The 22,007-nt window shown below is 42.4% G+C and overlaps 1 protein-coding gene across 2 annotated transcripts in view; it reads right to left on the reverse strand.

The window, feature by feature from the left end:
- The window catches only part of LOC307063319 (acyl-coenzyme A synthetase ACSM1, mitochondrial), a gene marked incomplete at both ends in the record, with an annotated part of 37,599 nt that overhangs the window by 1,068 nt on the left and 14,524 nt on the right, over nt 1-22,007 (reverse strand). Inside the window, 10 exons of one of the 2 annotated variants that reach the window (XM_079719378.1) lie at nt 511-630; nt 1,690-1,789; nt 2,896-3,023; nt 10,088-10,189; nt 10,732-10,812; nt 12,978-13,101; nt 15,343-15,422; nt 17,344-17,503; nt 18,290-18,430; nt 19,979-20,186. In XM_079719378.1, the coding sequence (XP_079575504.1) occupies nt 511-630; nt 1,690-1,789; nt 2,896-3,023; nt 10,088-10,189; nt 10,732-10,812; nt 12,978-13,101; nt 15,343-15,422; nt 17,344-17,503; nt 18,290-18,430; nt 19,979-20,186 (1,244 nt within the window). The remainder of the gene's footprint in view (nt 1-510; nt 631-1,689; nt 1,790-2,895; nt 3,024-10,087; nt 10,190-10,731; nt 10,813-12,977; nt 13,102-15,342; nt 15,423-17,343; nt 17,504-18,289; nt 18,431-19,978; nt 20,187-22,007) is intronic. The other variant, XM_079719377.1, reaches the window with a different exon arrangement.

Consider the following 22,007-nt stretch of genomic DNA (forward strand, 5'->3'; position numbering starts at 1 on the left):
TTCTCTATTGCTGCACAGTTTTATAGGTTGTGCACAGCATTTAAAACAAATGAAGTTGAACAAAAAATATCAGAATGTATTACATGTCGTTAGGGTAAATATCATTTTGTTCTTTTTTGTTATGTATGTATATGTGTATTGGGTTGCAATATAGAATGTATTTCTCACGACAAATAATGCTTTTTAATAGTTTGGAAGTTGCTGGTTTGGGTGTCTTTTTCAAATTTTGAAAGATTATAAATAACCTTCTTGGATATCTTTGGGCAATTGTCTGATATTTTTCTTTAGGTTGACACTCCAGCAATGGATGAATTTCTGACACAGGATCGAGGTTCCATCCGATTCAGTGGGCTCCCTCACACCCCTAAGCTGAAATGCTTCTTCTGCAGAGAAAAATATTAGTGCTCTTGGCTACTTAGGCTTCACCCCAGACACTGTATGAGACTTGAGGCGGTGGAGCCCCCAGAACCACTCACAGGGACCAGACCCCAACCGTCTGCTCTCACTCACCTTCCTTGGGTACTTGTACGGGGCTGTCACTGACTTCACATGCTGTTGCAGCTCCTTGGTGAGCTGGTCTCGATCATGGGACAGGAAGTTTGGGGTCAGGACAATGAAAGCCTTCACTACCTGTGGTGAAGAACCAGAGTGGAGGCTCAGGGCGAGTGACAACCAAATTATAGTTTAAGGAACAAATGCCTGGGACTTCCCTGGAGGTCCAGTGGTAAAGACTCTGCGCTCCCACCACAGGGGCCGCGGGTTCGATCCCTAGACAGGGAACTAAGATCCCGCATGCCATGCTACACTGCGTGGCCAATAAATAAATAAATAAAAACTTAAAAATAAAGAGTAAATGCTTACTAAATTAATGGGAAAGCAAACTGACAGTAGAGCCTTTGGAAATCCCAGGTTCAAATCCCAATACTTCCAATTTCCACTCTTTGCCTTGGAACATTACTTAGCCTATCTTAATCTTGATCTCCTTCTCTGCGAAGTGGAGAGAGGACAGGTTCATTCCTTATCAGGTTTATGTAAAGAATCCATGAGATAATACACATAAAGCGTGAAGCCAGTTTAAACGTATTTGTATTCCTATCATTGTTATCATCACCATTTTCACTATTATTATAGGTAGAGTTCTGTGGGCATTTAATAATAGTTAAGACCTTGTGGGCATTTAATAAATGTTGGTAATTTATTAGTTTCCTATTATTATTTATGTCCTCATTTAACTACACAGGGATTGTACATAGAAGGTGTTCAATAAACACTTGTTGAGTCAAGGATGCCTGCTCTGGAGCCAGAGTGCTCAATCTCCCACCACTTATTAGCTTGTAATCCAGGCAAGTTATTTAATCTCTTTATGCCTCTGTTTCCTTCTCTGCAAGAAGGTACTAAAAGAGCCCTTAATTCATTGTGTTCTGTGAGGGATAAATGAGCTGACATCCAGTAAGAGCTGATTAACTACTAGATGGCAGCAGCAGCAGCATTCACAATCAGCATCGTTTCAGTCACAGATGAGGCCACAGTGCCCCCTGTTGACCACATCGTGTAAGTCACATGCACACCAAGCATGCCCTCCCTTCACCCTAGGTCCAAGCCTGGGTAGGTATGGCCTGGAAGTTTTCCCCTCACCTGCCCTCCCAGCCCCACACCCAGCCACGATGACCTCCACGTCCCGATCCTCACCTCCCCTCGAATCGGGTCCGGGCTGCTCACCACAGCGGACTCAGCCACCGCTGGGTGCTCTGCCAGGGCGTTCTCCACTTCTGCCGGCCCAATGCGGTACCTGCAGGACCAATGGTTCCTTCTGAGCCAATTCCCGGGCGAGGGTGACCCAGGCCCTCAGATCGCATCTTTGGGAGAGACACATCTTCCCTTGGCACGGAGGGTATCTGTCACAGGGCGCCAGAGCCCTGTGTAATGGGACTGAAATGTGAAGTCCTGAACGTTCCATGCTAAGAAATACAAGGCTCAGGTGCTCCCCAGGTGAGAGAGGAGGTGAATGCTTCATCCTCCCAGAGCTCTGGGGCTTGGCTCAAGCTCAAGCAGCTTCCCCTGGCATGAAAACTCCTTAGCTTAAATATTTGTACAAATTTTACACCCTGTTCCTCACTATATCAGCATTTGTTTTAAAAATTAAAAACAACAAACTCAATTTTCCTGAAATTCCCAAGAAAACTTATTATTCTAGTGTAACGTGTCATTTTTTTTTCTTTATAAATCATGTAAGAGTTAGGAACAACAGACTTCGAGTCAGACCACCTTTTTGCAAATCTGGCCTGCACCCTGTACTGTCTTTGAAACTTCAGGCAATGTTTTTCACTGGTCACCGACTCCATTTCCTCATGTAAAATGGGCATAATCATGGGAATTCCCTGGGGGCCCAGTGGTTAGGGCTACGTGCTCCCACTGTAGGGAGCACGGGTTCAATCCCCGGTCGGGGAACTAAGATCCTGCATGCCGCGCACTGTCAGGTCTACACCCACCCCCTCCCCCACCAAAAAAAAATTAAAATAATATAAAATGGGCATAATCACATCTACCTTACAGCATTGGGAGGTGGTTTGTATAAAGTTCTACAGAGAGTACGGTTACATAGTACATATTCCATAAAGGTGAATTTTATTATTGTTGTTGTTGTTGTTATGTGTTTCTGTGACATGTGGTTCATCAGAGGGGCACACAGAATAAGCTCCCTCAACAAATAGGGACCAAAGTAAAGTTTTCCTTCCCAGTGCCTTTAACTTGCATGATGTCTTACTTTGGTTCAGAGTTAGGCTGAGAGTCCCTCACCCAGGCATGAAGGAATGTCTGGGCATGCTACCACCCACCACGCTCGTGAGGGTGGTACGTTCTGCTCAGCGTCAGCCGCTCAACGTCAGCCACACCTACCCGGAGGCATTGATGACATCATCAGCCCTCCCCAGGAACCAGAAGTAGCCCTCTGCATCAATAGTCGCTCTGTCCCCACTGTTGTAAAAGTCCCCACACTCCACTTCGGCTGTCTTCACTGGGTTACTCTGCAAAGAGAACAACACTCCTCTGTCAAAAACAGTGAGTTTAGAGATGATGAGCTACAGCAGTGGGCTCGGATCTGGGTTTGAATCCCGCTTCTGGCTCTACCTGGCACCTGGGAAATTTTTATAATCTCTCTGAGTCTACTTTCATTACATGCAAGCACTCAATGCATGCTACTGGTCAATTACTGAACAATGTTCAACCAATTTTAAGAACAATTTTTTTCATTTCATTCATTTATTTATTTATTTTTGGCTGTGTTGGGTCTTCGTTGCTGCACGCGGGCTTTCTCTAGTTGCGGCGAGCGGGGCTACTCTTCATTGAGGGGCGCGGGCTTCTCGTTGCGACGGCTTCTCTTGTTGCGGAGCATGGGCTCTAGGTGTGCGAGCTTCAGTAGTTGCGGCACGTGGGCTCAGTAGTTGTGGCTTACGGGCTCTAGAGTGCAGGCTCAGTAGTTGTGGGACACAGGCTTAGCTGCTCCGCGGCATGAGGGATCTTCCTGTACCAGGGATTGAACCCATGTCCCCTGCATTGGCAGGCGGACTCTCAACTACTGCACTAGCAGGGAAGTCCCAGAACAATTTTTAGAAATAACAACTCACTTTTGTGTGCCACTCCAGTAAAATAAAATTTCCGCTAGAGCATAACTCTCTTTTCTTCACTGTTATAAGCTCTGCATTTACACAGTGGCTGGACAGATGGGAAGTGTCAATAAATGTTTGCTGAATGAATTTTCTTCCCAAAATATTACCTCATTTGAGCCTCACAGAAAGCCTATGAACCTGGTATTCTTCATTAAACTTTTAAGATAATTGTATATTTGCATGCAGTTATAAGAAATAATACAGAGAGATCTCATGTACCCTTTACCTAGTTTCTCACAATAATAACATCTTGCAAAAATATAGCTCAATATCATAACCAGGATATTGACATTGATACCATCCACCAATCTTAATCAGGTTTCCCCAGTTTTTTACTTGTACTCATGTGTGCGTGTGAGTGTATCTAGTTCTATGCCATTTTATCACATGTGTAAGTCCATGTATCTTCCACCACCGTCAAGGTACAGAACAGTCCCATCATCACCAGGATCTCTCACGTTGCTTTTATATCCACATCCACCTCTCTCCTCTCCCTTCTTCCTCCTCCCTTCCCATAACTAACCCCTTGGCAATGACTAACCTATTCTCCATTTTTATAATTTTGTCATTTTAATAATGTCACATAAATGGAATTATATAGTATATAACCTTTGGGAGTGGCTCTTTTTTTAAACGCAGTATCATTCTCTGGGGATCCATCCACACTACTGTGTTCATCAATAGTTTGATCATATTTATTGCTGAACAGTATCTCACGTTTCGGATGAGACACAGATCAACCATTCACCCACTGAACGGCACCTGCGTAGTTTCATTTTTAACTATTATGCATAAAGCTGCTGTGAACCTTACAGATTTGTGTGAGGCTGGCATTTTTTAGCCCATTTTACAGAAGAGGAAACTGATGTTCAAGGAGGCACAATAACTCCCTCAAAGTCACTCAGCTGGGCAGTGGGAGGGTTGGCGTTTGAATTTACAGCCTATGCATGTGACCACTAAGCAGTGTGTTGGGATTTTTCTTCTTCTGGAACATGGAATAATTTTAAGAGGTTTCAGGAAAAAAAATCTTTAAACATTAAATTGTATCCTTTTTTAGAGTCCCGTCCAATTGGTTATATTGAGATTCTCGGACATATTTTTAAAAGCTCTGGAACTACCAAGAGTAAGATAAGTTTCCATTTCAGAGCATTTTTTGCCTTTAATTTTTTATTTTTAGACAGTTTTAAAGGTAACTTTCCATTTAGAGTTATTATACCATTTCAGGACTTCTGGTGAAAATAGAAGTTAGCTAGAATTTTAGAAAATGTTTTGTGTGTATTATAGTTATGGTTATAATTGCCTCCTGTTTCTGGCAAGAGATACTGTTTTCCACTTGAGATACCAGATCAAATTCTTTTTTAAACAAATGCTTTAAAATAATAATTTGATTTAAAGTTAAAAATAATGTAATTAATAATATAGATGGTGCATGGATATGGCAGAAAATAGTTGATGTGGACTTGAATGACTGAAATTTAGGAGACACCACATCAAAGGGTACAGAAAAAGTCCCACCCCCAATTCATGTACCATTTGAACTGCTGTCCATTTCAGTGCACTGTGATACAGTTGACCTGACACGTCCCTGTGGACAGGTCTTCCCTGAAGGAAATGAAATTTCTTGATGTCAATCATCTGAGGTAGGGTCAGAGATTGGAACCTTGCAGATGGGACTCCCACACCCAGGGAAGGAATTCCTTTGTCTCTCTGGACCTGAACTTCTTGGAAGTAGGTTCTCAGAGCCATTGAAGAGCTCCTGAATGGTAGGAGAATAGTATCACATCTACCACACAGAGAGGGTCAGAGTCTACAGAGGCACCAAAGTGAGTTCTTCACCTTGACTACTTTTAAAAAGTGCTACTCGTAGGTGATGTCAAAAAAACATGGAATATGAGGAAGACTTAAGGTCTCATTTCCCCAAAAAACCCAGAAAAAAGTACAAGAAGTTGAATTGACTATGTACGACGTCTGGGAAAGAGTCAAAGGCTTAAAACAACCTTATAAATACCCAATCAAGAAAAAGCCATCTTCAAAATGGCAGACAAGTTTTGTGACACTTTATTCACCCTTGCTCCAGGCTTTCTCCTACATGGCAGTTTTAGTCTTGAGCAGATGGCAGCCCAGTTTCCAGTCCCCCTGCTCCAACCAGAGAGAGAAGATCTCACTTGCAAATTATTGTACACACCTGTTGTAACCTATCTCGTGATAATTGAAGGACTGGTGCAAGGCACCCAGTTCGTGTAACTCAGAATATAAGTTGGAAGAGCAATAGGCACTGTTCATAGAAGCTACCTGGAAGACCACAAAAGTAAAAGGTGCCTGAGGTAAGAAATTATTGGTGGAGATATACAATAGGTCATCAAGGCCTGGAGGAGAAGCTGGGGTGAGATTCTTTTGGGAAATTAGGATATTCAAGACAGCTGTGCACATGACGGTATTTAGAAAACCATGCACATACCTGAGCAAGACATGTGCTCACAAGAGTCCTGAGAAGACCTTAAGCTTTCACCTCAGACTGATCTCTCGGCTCAGAGCAAGCCTAGCTAAGTGGTGAAGGAGTACCCCAGCACAGACCTAACTTGTACATTGGTTGTTCTCTCCTTTTTGTTGTTATTGGTATTTTTGTTTGTTTGACCTCTTGGCACTCAAGAAAATCTCTGTCAAAACATTAGCTGAGGGTTTCCCTGGTGGCGCTGTGGTCGAGAGTCTGCCTGCCGATGCAGGGGACACGGGTTCGTGCCCCGGTCCGGGAAGATCCCACTTGCCATGGAGCGGCTAGGCCTGTGAGCCATGGCCTCTGACCCTGCGTGTCCGGAGCCTGTGCTCCGCAATGGGAGAGGCCACAACAGTGAGAGGCCCGTCTACCGCAAAAAAAAAAAAAAAAAAGAAAAGAAAAGAAAAGAACACTACAGACCCTTATGAATAATTGGGGCAAAATTCTCAGCAAAATGCTAGCAAACAGAATTCAGCAACATATTAAAAGGATTATATACCATGTCTAAGTGGGATTTATTCCTGGTTCAACATATGAAAATCAATCCGTGTAATGAACCATGCTACTAGAATGAAACTGGGGGCTGGGGGACCACCTATCTGTTCAATTGATGCAGAGAAAGCATTTAACAAAGTTCAGTATCCTTTCACAATAAAAACACTCAGTTTATTTAATAAACTAGGAATAGAAGGAAACATCCTCAACATTACAAAGGCCATATATTTTTAAAAAAGCATAGCTAACATCATTCTCACTGGTAAAAGACTGAAAGATTTTCTCTTAAGATCAGGAACAAGACAGGAGAGCCTGATCTCACCATTTCTACTCAGCAAAGTATTGGAAGTTTACCCAGATCAATTAGGCAAGAAAAAGAAATGAGGCACCAAAATGAAACAGAATTAAAACTAGATCTGTTCACAGATAACATGATCTTACATGTACAAAACCCTAAAAAACTTCCTCTCACACACACAAATTGTTAGAGCTAATAAAGGAATTCAGCAAAGTTATAGAAAAGAAAATCGATGCACAAAATTTAAGGTGCAGTTCTATACTTTAACAATTAACAATCCAAAGAGGAAATTAAGAAAACATCAATAAGAATACAATACTAAGGATAAATTTAGTATAGAAGGTGAAAGACTTGTACACTGAAGATTAAAAATCCCTGCTGAAAAAGAGAAAGAAGACATAAATAAATGGAAAAGCATCCCATATTCATTGATTTGAGACAATATTAAGGTGACAATGCTGCCCAACATTATCTACAGATTCAATGCAATCCCTATCAAAATTTCAATGGTGTTTTTTGCAGACATAGAAAAACCCATTCGAAAATTCACATAAAATCTCAAGAGATCCCAAAGTGCAAACACAACCTTTAGAAAGGAGAAAAAAGTTGGAGGACTTACACTCCTGATTTCAGAAACTTACTTCAAAGCTATAGCAATCAAAACAATGTGATACATTCATAAAAAGAGACATACAGACCACTGGAATAGCATAGAGAACCCAAAAAGTAACCCTCCCATATAGTGTCAATTGATTTTAGGCAACGGTGCCAAGACCATTCAGTGGGAAAGACAGTCTTTTTAACAAATGGTGCTTGGAACCTTGGATGTCCACATGCAAAAGAATGAAGTTACCTTATATCATACACAATAATTAATTCAAAATGGATCAAAAACTTAAATGTAAGAGCTGAGCTTATGAAACTCTTGGACGAAAACACAGAGGAAAATCTTGCCTTGGATTTCACAATGATTTATCGAATATGACACCAAAAGCACAGGAAATAAAATAAAAATATTGAATAGATAAAATGTTCTTCACCAAATTTAAAAACTTTGTATGTCATAGGATACTATCAAGAAAGTGAAAAGACAACCCACTGAATGGGAGAAAATATTTGCAAAGCATATAATTTGCATATCTGGTAAGGTATTAATATCCAGCCCACATAAAGAACTCTTACAACTTAGAAACAACAACAACAGAAAAAGGAACAACCCAATTAAAAATGGGCAAAGAACTTGAATAGACAATTCTCTGAAGATATACAAATGGCCAATAAGAACACGAAAAGATGCTAGTCATTAAAGAAATGTCAATCAAAACCGCAATGAGTTACCACTTCAAACCCATTAGAATGGCCATTATTAAAAATAAACTGAAAATAGCAAGTGTATGTAAGGATACGAGGAAATGAAAACCCTTGTGCATGTGGAAAATATGTATGGCAATTCCTCAAAAAGTTAAACAGAATTACCATATGATCGAGCAATTCCATTTCTGGGTATATAACCAAAAGAAGGGAAGCAGGGACCCAAACAGTTACTTGCACAATCAGTGTTCATAGCAGCATTATTCACAAAGGCCAAAAGGTGGAAACAACCCAAATGTCCATCAAAACTTGGTATATACATACAATGGAATATTATTCAGTCTCAAAAGATGACAGCTTGCTAAAACATGGATGAACCTTAAAAACATTGTGCTAAGTGAAATAAGCCAGACACAAAAGGGCAACTGTATGATTCCACTTATATGAGGTAACTAAAATAGGCAAGTTCTTAAAGACAAAAAGTACCATTAGAGGTTACCAAATGCTGGGGAGATGGGGACTAGGCAGCTATTGTTTAATGGGAACAGAATTTCTTCTGGGGATGGTGAAAATTTTCTGCAGATGCATAGTGGTGATGGTTGTGCAATACTGTAAATTTTACTCAGTGCTACTGAACTGTATGCTCAGGAATGATGAAAAGGGTAAATTTTATATCATATATATATATGCCTCAATAAAAAGAAAATAAAAGAACAGAATATAAGCCAACAAATCTCAATGGAAGAGTGACATGTCTCATTGCCATGGGAACATGTGAAATGAAGGAAATCAGTGTGGCCATATGTGAAGACATCTTTGCAAAATAAAATATGTTATGTACAATTTTTTTTAAGTCATGGCTTTGGGCCACCCCAGTTCAGTTTAAGCAGAATCTCTGTGGTTGCATCCAAGTATTTAAAAAAAAATTCCCTCAAATGATTCTAACGTGCAGTCACTATTAAGAGCTGCTGATCTATACACGTTAGTCTGTGTTCATTTTCCCTTTTATCCAACCTTTAAACTGTGCTACTGAGCATTAAGGCTAAGGCTTGCATGATTGCTTCTGGACAATAGTACCACAGAGGGACAGGACCCCACCCACCAACCCAAGGCCATAGTGTGAGCACAACAGTGACACCAGTGGCTGTGACTTTGTAGAAAGGAGATGGAGTCTGAGATCAATTTCAGGGTCTGTCTACCCTTCTACAGTCCATCTTGGAAGCTGAGGATTTCCTCTTAGTGGCCACTGCTAGCTAGGGTTTGTCTGATGAAGAGTTACAGCAGGTTTCCTTATACTCTATTGTAGGTTTCTGTAGTCCCTGGATTTCTCATTTAGAATTTGGGGTCCAAAACACACACTTTGAATCCTAGACCTGCTATTTATTTGACATGGGAAAGACATGTAAAGTTTCCAATCTGCAGTTCCTTCCTCTTCAAAGTGGGGATAATAGCGCCCCTAGAGGCTCAGCGAGATTAATAGATTTGTTTGCACCCTGTTGGTAAGTGGGGTGGTATGATGTGAACCCAGTCAAAGCCAGCATTCTTAACCACAAGAGATCACTGAACCCCAAGTCTGGTGGTTCTGAAGCCAGGCTGTTTTCTACCCCATCAGTCAGCCCATAAGTGCCAGATGGGTTATGACAGAAAGGGATGTGGGAACACACTATGAGCTTTGAGATTAATTAGAACAGGTTTCATTGACTTGGAGTGAATAAAGGAAGAAGGAAGAAGTCTCAGGATGCAGAGTTGAGTCCAGTCCCTTATCACCTACACAGCTCCCGCAAGGATTCTTGGGCCGCATGGGGGCAGATGGTGTGCCCTTACCTCATAGTACATGAAGACGCCTATGGGCCTGGTGGGCTTGATCCTGATGCCAATGTTTCCTTCAGTGTTGGGCGGCAGGATGTTGCCCTTGTCATCAATGATCTGGAGCAAGAGACCTGTGAACCCCACCCTGCAGGGACCCCCAACACTCCGGCCCCACCCAAACACTGCCTGGCTCATTCATGTGACACAGTGGGGGTCATTGGGGGAGGGGTTGGGGTAGAGGAGCCCTGTCAGAAAATAGAATAAAGCGGTCAAAAGTCTTTGAAATCAGCAAATGGTGAAACCCAAGCCATGGGTCTATGTGTTTCATGCATATATAGACATCACAAATGTGTCTTCAAGCTAGAAAACACGGATCAGGAAAAACTAAAAGTACCAGCAGTGGAGAGAGCCGCCTGTGCTACTGCAAGTACTCTTTTCCAGGCTCGGTGCATGAGGCCTCTGGCTGTCCTGGCAAGCTGCACTCATGCCCAGGACATTGCAGGTCTCAACTGAAACCTCCCCAGGAAACTGGAGGAAAAGTAGGCGGAGAAGAGGAAGGGCAACCAGGAGGCAAGACTTGCTCTGTCACCTCATGTCACACAATGGTCCAACCCTAGTTGAGCACTAACTGCTCTCTGCCAATGTCTTTACCACCAGACCTGAATGTCGTAGGGTGGGATGGCCTTCCCCATGGAACCCGGCTTGATCTTCATCTCCCGGAGAGTGCCACAACTTATTCCCTGTTCACAAAAGAAGAGAACAGGGGTTGGCAAAGCGTCCAGGCTGATCACAAAAACACAGCATCCTTGCTCACAGATGTCATTTGATGCTGTGCAAAGAGCCCTCATGGAGAAGCTAGAAGGCATTGACCCCTCTCTAGTCAGCATTCATTCACTGCACCTGACCTGGACTGGGCCTGAGCCTGGTGCTGGGGCTACAGAGTCCAGTGGGAGAGGCCAAGAAGAAGCAGAGGAGGGAGCCCAGGGCTGTGGGCATGTAACGTAGGGTGTGGAGTGCCCACTGTATGCCAGACATGTGTCCATTTGCTGGGGAGGGCCATGAGTATATTTAACAACCATTTACTTGTAGCCGCCTCAGCTGCTTCTCAGAGCTGTGCTGAGATTATTCAGATTGTTCACGTTGTTCCCCTACCCCCTGTGTCTTCCTGATGAACCTTATTCCTTCTTTATGGTTCTCGAAATTATCATTCTTCCTAAAGTTAAGCGCTTTACACACAGAGAGACCAAGGTTTGAATCCTGACTCCACCACTCACTAGCTATGTACCAAGTAATCCCCCTTGATCTCCTCCTCTGTCAAAGGGGGGTAATTATAACATTATCGCTTAGGATGCTTGTGAGTGTGTGCCAGGTACACACCAAGTATTCAATAAGCAACTACTACTAGCTATCTTTCAGTCCCTAATAAAAGGAAGTTGGGAGATTCTCTTTCTGTGGTATTTTTCCCCACACTCGTATTGCTGCTTGTCTGTTTCCCTCAGTGGATAATGAGCATTCAGAGAATAGAGATTGTCCCATCCATCTCTGCACCCCCAGCATCTAAACACAATACCTACCTAAAAACAACAGTGACAACCATAACTGCAATAGGGGTTGGACACTGTGCCCAGAGTTTTGTATACTTTCTTTCATTTACCTTATCATAACCTGGCAAGATTGGCATTATATTTCCATTTTGGAGATGGGGAAGCTAGACTCTGCAAGATTCAGTGATATGCTGATAGTCTCGAAGCCTATAACTGGCAAGGCTTGGGGTCTGAGCTCCTGAGAGAGGAAGTACTTTCCCCTCTGCAATGTCACTGCTCACACTCCAGGCACGTGGAAAATGTTGCAGAGATGAGTGGATAGGTGTGAAAATGTTTGGAGAAATAAAGCACCATCCGGGTATCGGGGAGTATTCTGTTGTTATGAATAGTTGATGCAAAGGGACTAGTGTCATGGGTGTAGCATGTAGTTCTAACCTCACCCTCCCTGTCTGAATGCAAAGTGTGAACCAGCAAGGACAGACCTAGAGTCTTAACATTTCTCAATCCCGGAAGCAGACCCAGTAACTAATTATTTATTTATTTGCAAAGTAATGTCAGAAAAGTATGTCAGTTGGGACTAAAACAGCTATTTTGCTACAGGCCCTGAGATGACAGTCATCCCTCTGTCAGCTAAAGGGATGATAGGGAAGTAGGGGAAAGTGGCTCTGCCCAGCATCGGAAATGCATTGAAAATGTGTTAGAAGTAAATACCTGCCCACACTATCATGCATAAAGTCCTTCAGATTCAAGTCATGTGTTATTCTTTGAATGCCCTGCCCACCTGACTGGTCAGTGATCCTCTTTGGGATCACACTGTGTGTGTGTGTGTGTGTGTGTGTGTGTGTGTGTGTGGCATGTATATAGAAGATCTCTCCTCCTGCTAGTGTCTCACAATCAAAGCTGTGTGCTCTCCTCATAAACACCCAGAAATGAACTAGTGAACTTCCGGGGCTAGCTCCTGCCTTCTCCTGAGTTGCTGCCTAGGAAGGGACGGTGAAGTGGACAGGACTTGCAGTGGTGGCTTCCATGTTCCCGGAGAGTACCTTCTATGCCAGTGCCCCTCCTGGGTTCCCTTAAACTAATTATCACAAGTACAGTGGCACCATGTCCTTAGATCCCTTACTAAGTTTGTCCAATACTTTTCAGCACATTGGTCTTTTGACAAGTTGATGAGCTGCAATTGTCTTTTCTGCAAATTTATTTGGGACAAATGAGCCTAGAGCTCTGGAGCCTCCCCTTGGATTTGAGCAATGCTGTGTGCACAGTGGGGCCTCTGCACACACTCATAGCAGGATTCAGCTCATCTGCTGGGCTCAGTGGACGAGCACATCCTGACTGGCCAACAGGGACCATGCACCTACCGTTTCTGACTGTCCGTAGGCCTGGTAGAGCAGAATGCCTGTCTGTCTTCTCCACAGCTCTTGCTCCTCGGGCAGCAGAGCCTCCCCACCAGTACAGCAGTGCTCCAGGGTGGGGAACCTGAGACTGAGGGGAAGGCAAGGTGTCAACAGAGTCCCCGCAGACTGGGCTTGGGCGTTCTGCCCCAGGCCCAGGGAGAGCGCAGAGCATTGTCATCTGGATCGTTCATCCTTCTGCTTCTTCGCTTCCTTACTTGCCTTCTGGGCATTTTACTGATGGTCAAGTCCAAGTGGAAGTCATTTCCTGTTGGTAACTGTTAACTCATCTGGCAGGGGTAGGTGGTGGTGAGGCTAATGGGTTAAATCAGGGAGATCAGGATTGAATATGGATGTTGATGTAACAAGAGGGAAAAAAAGTGTGCTTGGAACACATTCTAAGCATTCTATGTGGCTAAGAGGGTTATTTTTATAAACCATAAGGGCTGAGGGATAAGATCCCAAGGATATGCTAGGATGGTAATAGAACTGTACTGCCTTCTGGGAAGAGTGGGCTTATGTGAACTGAAGGCCTTTTGTGTTTCTGGCTGGAGAACGCAAATTAGGGGTTGGAAATGAATTGCTCGGGACATCAAGGAAGACCAGGATTCATGTAAGTAAAGAGAAGAAGGATCACAGGTAACAGCCCTGAGAGTAGGAATTTGGGAGAGAATGGAAGAGTCTGCTGTGAACATTTGCAGTAGTTTGCTAGGTACGTTGTGCGATGTAAATCCTCTCATCTATTTTCCCCATGAAGATTTCCATAAGTAATACAAAAACCATCACAAAATAATGACGGATTCCCTGGAGGAAATAGGTAGAAGTGATTGGGGTCTTAGTACCACCTTGCACGGGGCTGAGCTGAGCCAGCTTGTAGGGATGAGGGAGGTGGCAGAATCCCTTGTCACCCTCTCCTCGTATATACAGAGCCTGTAGTGATGGACAGGACGGCTGGCTTCATTGAGGGTATGTTCCTCATTCTTCTTGAGCTTTATCCAAAGTACATAATATGGGCAGAGTCTCCAATAGAGTCAATATTCATGCCCTGGTTGAATTTTTATGGGGTTTACCCACCATCTCAAGAACGTTGCAACAAGTAGCTGTAATATGAGCTTTGATATACAGTTGGAAACATAATTCTGTCAGATTGAGGGTTCATGAATAAAATCAAGCTGTATTTCAGTTATCTTCACAAATGGAACTCCTTGATATTTTAAGTCTTATATGTCTAAAACATGTTAGCTCTGATTTTGAAGTAGCCATTTCAATTTCAGAGTCACTAAAAGATACATAAACAAACATAAGATTCAAAGAACAGAGTTCAGGTGAGCTAAAAATTAATCCACAAACATGGGGAAATGCAAAATCAAAATTACAGTGTGATACTATATACCCATCAGATTGGCAAAAATTAAAACTTTGACAAAAACAAATATTGCCAAAGATGTGGAACAATGGGAATTCACCAACCCTGCTAGGGGGAGCATACCTTGGTTCAATACTTTGGAAAATAAGGTAGTAGGGTGCAATGTCAGTGTGACCAAGCAATTCCTCTCCCAGAGAAGATCTACAGCAATGTGTGTTTACATATTTATGTACATGTTCAAAAATTCAATGCAGCATTAATCATCAATAGTCCCAAACTGAAAACTACCCAAATGCCCAATAATAGAACTGATTAAAAATGTGCTACTTTCATAAAATGTAATGTTATACAGCAATGAAAATTAACTCCAGCATTATTTAACAACACGGACACTTCTTAGAAACATAATGTTGAAAAAAGAAGCCAGATATTACGGAATAATGTACGATTACGTGAAGTTCAAAAGCAAGTAAAGTAATTTGTCTAGGGATATTTCTTATGTAAGCTATGAGGGAAAATAAGGAAATGAACAGCATAAAAGCCAAGACAGTGGATTCCTTTAGTGGAGATGGAGAGGCATGAGGAGGTCTCTGGAGCCACTGGCCATGTTCTATCTTTGTGCTTTGGGTGAGCGGTTGCATAAGTGTTTTATTTTGGACAATTCATTAATCTGTAAATGCATATCTTATATAGTTTTCTGTATGTTTATTTCACAACAAAATGTTTATAAAAGTAAAAACCCACAATGATTCAAGGCTCACTCAGTGTTTCATTTGGTTCTCTGAATCCTGTTTAAAGAACCAATTAGACTAGCTGCTAAATATCACCACCTATATTTACCCCTCCACACACACACACAGTATCCTCAAAGAACCATAACTAAAATCAGTCAGACCACAGTGCATCAGATTACTTAAAATCCTACCCGAAGATTCCTGTTACCAACCACAGCCACTTCTACCATACCTGGTGAAATTCTGCTGCAGAATCATTCGAAATACAGAGGGCGCAGCAAAGCATTGGGTAATAGGGTATTTGAATAAAGTCTAGAGAGTTAGGAGAGAAAAAAATTTATTTTTACAATTAAGATTTAAAATATAGATTTGTTATTAGCATTTTAACTCTGACCTCTCCTCTAGAAGAGCCCATTTATTCATCTGTTAATTCTTTCAGTATACCTAAATTGAGCATGAATTCCGTACATGGCATGTGTCGGGTACTATTGGCACAACACAAGAAAGTCTAAGTTGAGGGGATGGGTAGGGAGGGAATGAAGGGAAAGTTTTGTTTTGTGACTTTGAATAGTAAATTTTTAATGTAACATTTTTCATTTTAGTCACTATCTCCCGTCTTCAATAGGAGAGACTGAAACCAAGTAATTTAAAAAGTTTATTTTTAAAAATTCAAGAAAGTAATAATTGTAAAGTAAATTAAACAATTGAACTTTCAAATGCAGGGTTTGGGGTAAATTTGTAGACTCAATTCTTTGAAATAATTCAAGCTTAAAATACACTGAGAGTTTGGGGACACCCCTTGTAGGGGAAGGAGAATTAGACCTGGTGGGGGAAGGAGAGAGGTGGATTCATTGTGGTTTGTGCAGTTCTATGCCTCAGAGACTGGCAGGATGCAGGCAGAAAATAATGATGGAGAGGCAGATATTGACATAGGGGCAGGGAATGAGAAATGAGAGGTACAGTTTCAGGTGTTGGAGGGATGATCAGATGAACTCAACCAACCAGCAAAAAAACAGGGGGGAACTAGCCTGGAGAGAGAAGACTGGAAAGTTTTGAGAGCCACCTGAGTGGATGTACCTGAAGGAGAAATGGAAGTAAAGGAAGCTGCTCAGAGGGGAGGGAAAGTTGAGGGCAGAGCCTTGGATGACTGCAGTGTTCAGGGGTGAGCTGGGGGAACAGGCGGCAGCTGTAGCAAGTGGAGAATGTTCTGTGGAGCAATCTGACCTTAAGGGAGGAGAGGCGGGGCTGGTCCGAGGTGCACCAGGGTGAAGGGCAGGTGTTCTTAGGATGAGTAGCTTTGAATATGTTTATGGACTGAGGGAGTCGAGTCAATGAAAAGTGAGAGATTGAAAATACAGCAGAAAAGGTTTAATGAGTTAAAGATTAATAGAGAGGGGCTCCAAACAGAAGGGCAGGGAAAAGAGCAGGATCGGCCGCAGGTGTCGGGAGGGAGTTGGATGCTGAGAGGTGAAGGGGCAGGTCTGCCTCTGAGACAGAAAGCAGGGGAGTGAGTGGAGACACAAAGACAATTTTTAAGTGAAGAGAAATACGTTGAAGGAGTTCACGCAGGTGACCTTTTATTACCATGGTGTATGCATAACAGCAACTGCTACCATTTATTGAGCGTTCTCTCTGTGCTAGTTTCAGGGCTAAGCACTTTACACACCTTTCCTATGTCATCTCATTAATATTACCAACAATTTTGTGGAGATAGTAAACATTAAGACTCTCATTTTACAGATAAGGAAACTGAAGCTCAGAGTGGTAAGCAAACCACTAATAAATGTCAGTCATGGGATACGAAACTAGATCTGTCATATTCCAACGCCTTTGTTTCTAAATACGTCATTAAATTGAGTAGCCACACAAATACAACATTCACATACCAGCTACCTGGCCCTGGTAGAGCCAGGATCCAGGATCAGGAGACCTGAGCTTGTTCTGTTTGCTTTCATTTCTCAAAATCTATATTCTGGTTCCCAGGTCCACAAAGTCTGATCCATAGGTCTAGGGAAAGGCTTGGAATATGTGTTTTCTTCAAAGTTACATCTTGATGTAATTCTGATACAATGATTGATTCAGTCCTTCACATTTGAGAAACCCAGAGCCAGGGTTATATTATGCTAAGAGGCTTCTTTGCTAAATTAAGTAATTTCTCAGTTGGATCCAGGTTTTGAACTCGAAATGAGTTTTTTCTGGGAGTTTGTTGATATCGAAAGCTTCGTCTTCTTACCTGCACAATGACCTTGGGGTCAAACTGGGGCAGATGATGGACAAAGGCTGTAGACCCCGCTGTCCATGGTTCAAGCAAGGACTCCAGGACAGCCAGAATCCAGCCTGTGTCTGCCAGGCACCAGAGGACATCAGACGTCTTCAGCTGCAGTAATTTCCTGCTAACTCCAAAATACAGTTAGCCTCAGATACTATTCTGACTACTATACTATCCTTCCCTTCTCTCCACCCCCATTCCTCCAGGATTTTGCTACTCAGTTGTTATCATTAGCACAGATACCAACTATCTACGAAAGGCCTTCTCTGTCCCCATGGTCTGGTTAATAAGGTACAAAGTATATAGAACGTGGTCTGGTTTGAATATTACTAGTTGGGGGACGGGGAGAAGGGAGAAGAGTTTGGTTTAAAACTGATTAAATGGTTAACCCAGCTTCAGCCTCTATGTTTGTTCCAGGTTAGGGCAGTGGCTTGGTGTGGCTTAGTTCCAGGTATTATTTTTCCCTAACAGTTCATGACTGGGAAACTCTATGCCGGATTTGTCCACAATCAAGGAGAGGAGAGGACCTGTCACGTAAGGTCACGTTGCTGGAGCATTTTATCTTTCCCCACCAAACCCTGGAACTACTGACAGGGACACAGGGGCTTGTCACTTGTGTGGTTTGCAGAATGCCTGCTGTTTCCACCCACATCTCCTCCATGCCTCCTGTGTAGGTGCTCAGGCAGGACCCAAATGTGCCTCCTTTGTCATTCAGATGCCTCTGTCAGCAAACACTCATACATAGTCTATACTTCTCACACCCTTAGGGGTCTGAACCAAAGAGAGCAGAAAGGATAAACAGCATGGGGTCAATTCCACCAGGAGTTCTTTTCCCAGCACATAAACATATACATACACACTTCACCCCAGATCTGTGGCCCGGCTCCTAAGCTGGTGCCCTCTCTCCTACCATGAAGGGAAGAAGGATCGCAAAGCAAGTCCATGGCTGTGCTTTGCCATCTTGGGGAAGCCTGTGCTCCCACTGGTGAAGAAGATGGCCATTGGGTCCAGGGTCTTTGACTTAATACAGGTGTGAACTGGGGATTCTGACCTGCAAAGGGATTCAATACAAAAGGACAGAAGTCATGTTTCCTGTTTTTCCATCCTCTGGGGAAGCAAAAGAAACAATATGAGGCTTGGAGTCAGAAAACTGGGGTTTGCAACTCCCAGTATTAGGCACCAAACAAAGTTTATGGGTGACTTGGATAGGTGGACTGACATTCCTTCATTTTAAAAAGTGGGGAAAATATGATGTATTATTTTTAATTTAATAAACATTGAAATAGTATTGCCAATGATTCCAGACAATGCTGTAAATGATCTACAAATAAGAACTCATTCTATCTTCAGAGAAACCCTAAGAGGAAAGAACTGCTTTTATGCCCATTTTGTAGATGAGGAAACTGAGGCTCAGAGAGGTTAGGTAACTTACCTGAAGACATATAGCCAGCAAGTTGCAGAGCCAAGATTCAAACTCAGACAGTGTGATCCATACACTATGCTTTTAGTCACACTGCTAACCCTGTATTTTACACAGACTAGCTTCATGGGAATGTAACCTCATAAACTTGGTGTTGAGGGGTGGGAAAGAGAAAGCTAGGGAGAATGAGAGTGTAAGGAATATATATATGTACATCTGCCCTAGCATGAGCTACAGGTAGAAGGTAGAATCCGTAGCTCCCTCCGTCTGCCTTGGTCCTTGGGGAGCTTCTCCTTGGCTGAGAGTCTCTTTCTTGGGCCTATTACAATTGTAAATGCAAGCTTCCTATAGTACTCAGTCAGAGAGGCTGCAAGTAATCCCAGTGCTGGAGGGAGCACTGGCTCTTGTGGAGAAATGAGACCATACTGAGTCTGGACAATTTAGGTGAGTTTTAATGAGTATTCTTTGTTTAAGCTATTTTAATGTAATTCTCTGACTTTAGAATCTAGCATAAGATGTGATTTCACTGTAATATTTGCCCTTGGGGGTTGAAGTAAAGAGCTTTAAAAACTGTGGAAGTACTTCAAGAAAACAAATCCAGCATGGTTTGTGTGTGATATGAAAAATGCCTGAAGGCTTGCAGAATCAGAGTTTTGGAGGTGGAGGGGTCTTTCTTACCTTCAACACTTCCCTAACTTTTCCTTCAAGGTGTCCCTATAGACACCCACCCCCTGGGACATGGAAAGTGTTTGCTCCCAAAGCTGCCTGTCATTTTCTTCTCAGTCTCAAGTTTCTCCTTAAAAATTCATCTTAACCTTTTGTTCAACTTCTTTAATTGCTAATTATTTACATAAAAATAATATTCAGATTCCCCACCTACAAGGAAAATGCAACACAATAACCCTCTGACTTTACACATCTCCTTTGCACAGGGGTGATTATATTTTAGTGAGAGAGCCATAGGAGTTCAATTTCCTCATTTTATACATAAAATAACTGCAGCCAAGAGAGGAGAAGGAACTAGCCCAAGGTTGCACAGCAAATCAGTGACATAGCTGTGAAGAGAAGCTCAGACCTGGTGAGCTTCCTCCCACTGGCTTCTTCTCTACCAGCACTTGACAGTGAGTGGCTTTCTCCTGCCATTCCTCAGAAAGCACATTCATCAGACCAGAAACTCACTTAATCAGTGATCGGAAGTCCAGCCACCCTTTACGGCTGTGGTCAGATACCAGGAGCTTGGTTTTCAGAGCAGGACACTCAGAAGCGACAGAATCCACCTCTGGGGCAAGGGTATCTGTGGTCACGATGCCCTTGGCTTTAGACACTTGTAGTCGGTAGAGAATGTCCTTGGCCTTCATCTGGGTGGTCCCTGGCATGAAGACGATCCCTAGGGATGAGAAAGAAACTGCTTGTTCTGGTATCTCTTTCACAGCCTCACAACCTTGGCTGTCAGACCTGGTTTATATGCATAGAAATCCCCTAACTTCTTGGTATGCAAAGGATGGTCCACAGCATCAACACCGCCTAGGACACAGAATCTCACACCCCACCCCAAACTTACTGAATCAGAGTCTGCATTTTAACAAGATCTCCAAGGGATTTCTATGCACATTAAAATTTGAAAAGCCTGCCCTAATAATTTCTACTCTAAATGGATCCAGCCAGTAGACAGGTGAGTCCTTCTTTATACAAATTTACACAGGATCTGGGAAAGATACAAGTAGGACAGTGTCCCTGACACTGCCTCCCTGCTCCCATTTTTCTCCTCTACTTCCTTCTCTGTCATCGTGAATCTCTTGTCATCTCTTGTCATCATTCCTTGTGTCATCTTGCATTTCCTCTCTTTCCTTCGTTAGTCATACCCAAAGTTAATTACAATGTCCTCTGAACTTTTCTACTTTTCCTTCCATCTTCCATCACCAACAATTAGCTCAAGTCTTTGTGTGCCCCTATTGTATTCTAATTTCTCCACCAGATGCCCTGTCCTGAATCTTCCTACTACCCACCTTCCGTATTATTAGCCCGCTTAGTTCCACAGAGCACTGACATTTTCCCCTCCACATTTCTTCTCTTCACTAACACCTGGACCGTCTCTCCAGGAAAACACCACACTCCCCATCCTGACTTTGAGGGCACTGCTCACTCTTCATCTTTCTCTTGCACAACTCTATTCTCTATTTCAAGAAGACCATTCTTCGTATAGGCTACTCCTGACTCTAAGCATTTCTACGTGCTGTGACCATTCTTGGAATTTTCGTCCTTTGCTTCTACTCCTCTTTAATTCTTCTTATCCCAGAGGTCTCAACTCATGTCTTGGGTTTCTCATGGACCATCTCTTCACTATACAGGTGGCATGGTTTCTCTATACTCCCTCAGCCACTGCAGTTAATTCTTGATCTTGATGGATTAATCAACTATTCATGAGAAAACATGAGACAGAGGATATGTGAGCAAGAGCATGACATTTTGTAGTATGAGCATGCATTATACAACAACTGAAGTGATTCAAAAAATACTCCATGAGTCTCATACTGATTATAGAGATTAATGCATAGATAAGCAATTAAAAGGGAAAGGAAAATCTCTATAGAAGAATGCCAACTAATACATGTAGAATGAATGATATAAGTTGAAAATCCTAGTGAAAGACCACCATTAAAATATTCAATTCAGTCAAGAATCATCAGTGGATTCTCAAACCATAAGGTGAAAGACAGTTGGGGAACAGGATATTCACACAGTCTCATAAATATTACATGACAGATTACTTACTAACTACAAAAGGAAAAGGTACCTTTACAAAGGTGGATACTACCTTTCTGAAGTGATACAACAATATCAGTGATAGTAGGGCAAACCAACTTTATATATGCCCAATGTGATGCACCAAGGAAGACACAATATTGCCCTTCTAGTATCTGGGCTAAAAATGTGTAACCTGAAGATAATCATGAAGAAGGAGTCAGAAATACAAATTTTGATGGACCTTCTGCAAAACAATTGACTTAAACGCTTCAAAATTGTCATCGTCATGTAGACAGTGTAGAATGTAGAGAAACATTCTAGATTAAAGGAGATGGAGGAGATATAACAACTAAATGCAATGCATTGGATATTTTATTTAAACCAAATAAATTTTATAAAGGACATTATTGGGACAATCGAGGAACTTTGACGATGGATGTTTATCAGGTAACTCTATTGCATC

The sequence above is a fragment of the Hyperoodon ampullatus genome (genome assembly GCF_949752795.1).
Source record: "Hyperoodon ampullatus genome assembly, chromosome: 14".
Lineage (NCBI taxonomy): Eukaryota > Metazoa > Chordata > Mammalia > Artiodactyla > Ziphiidae > Hyperoodon > Hyperoodon ampullatus.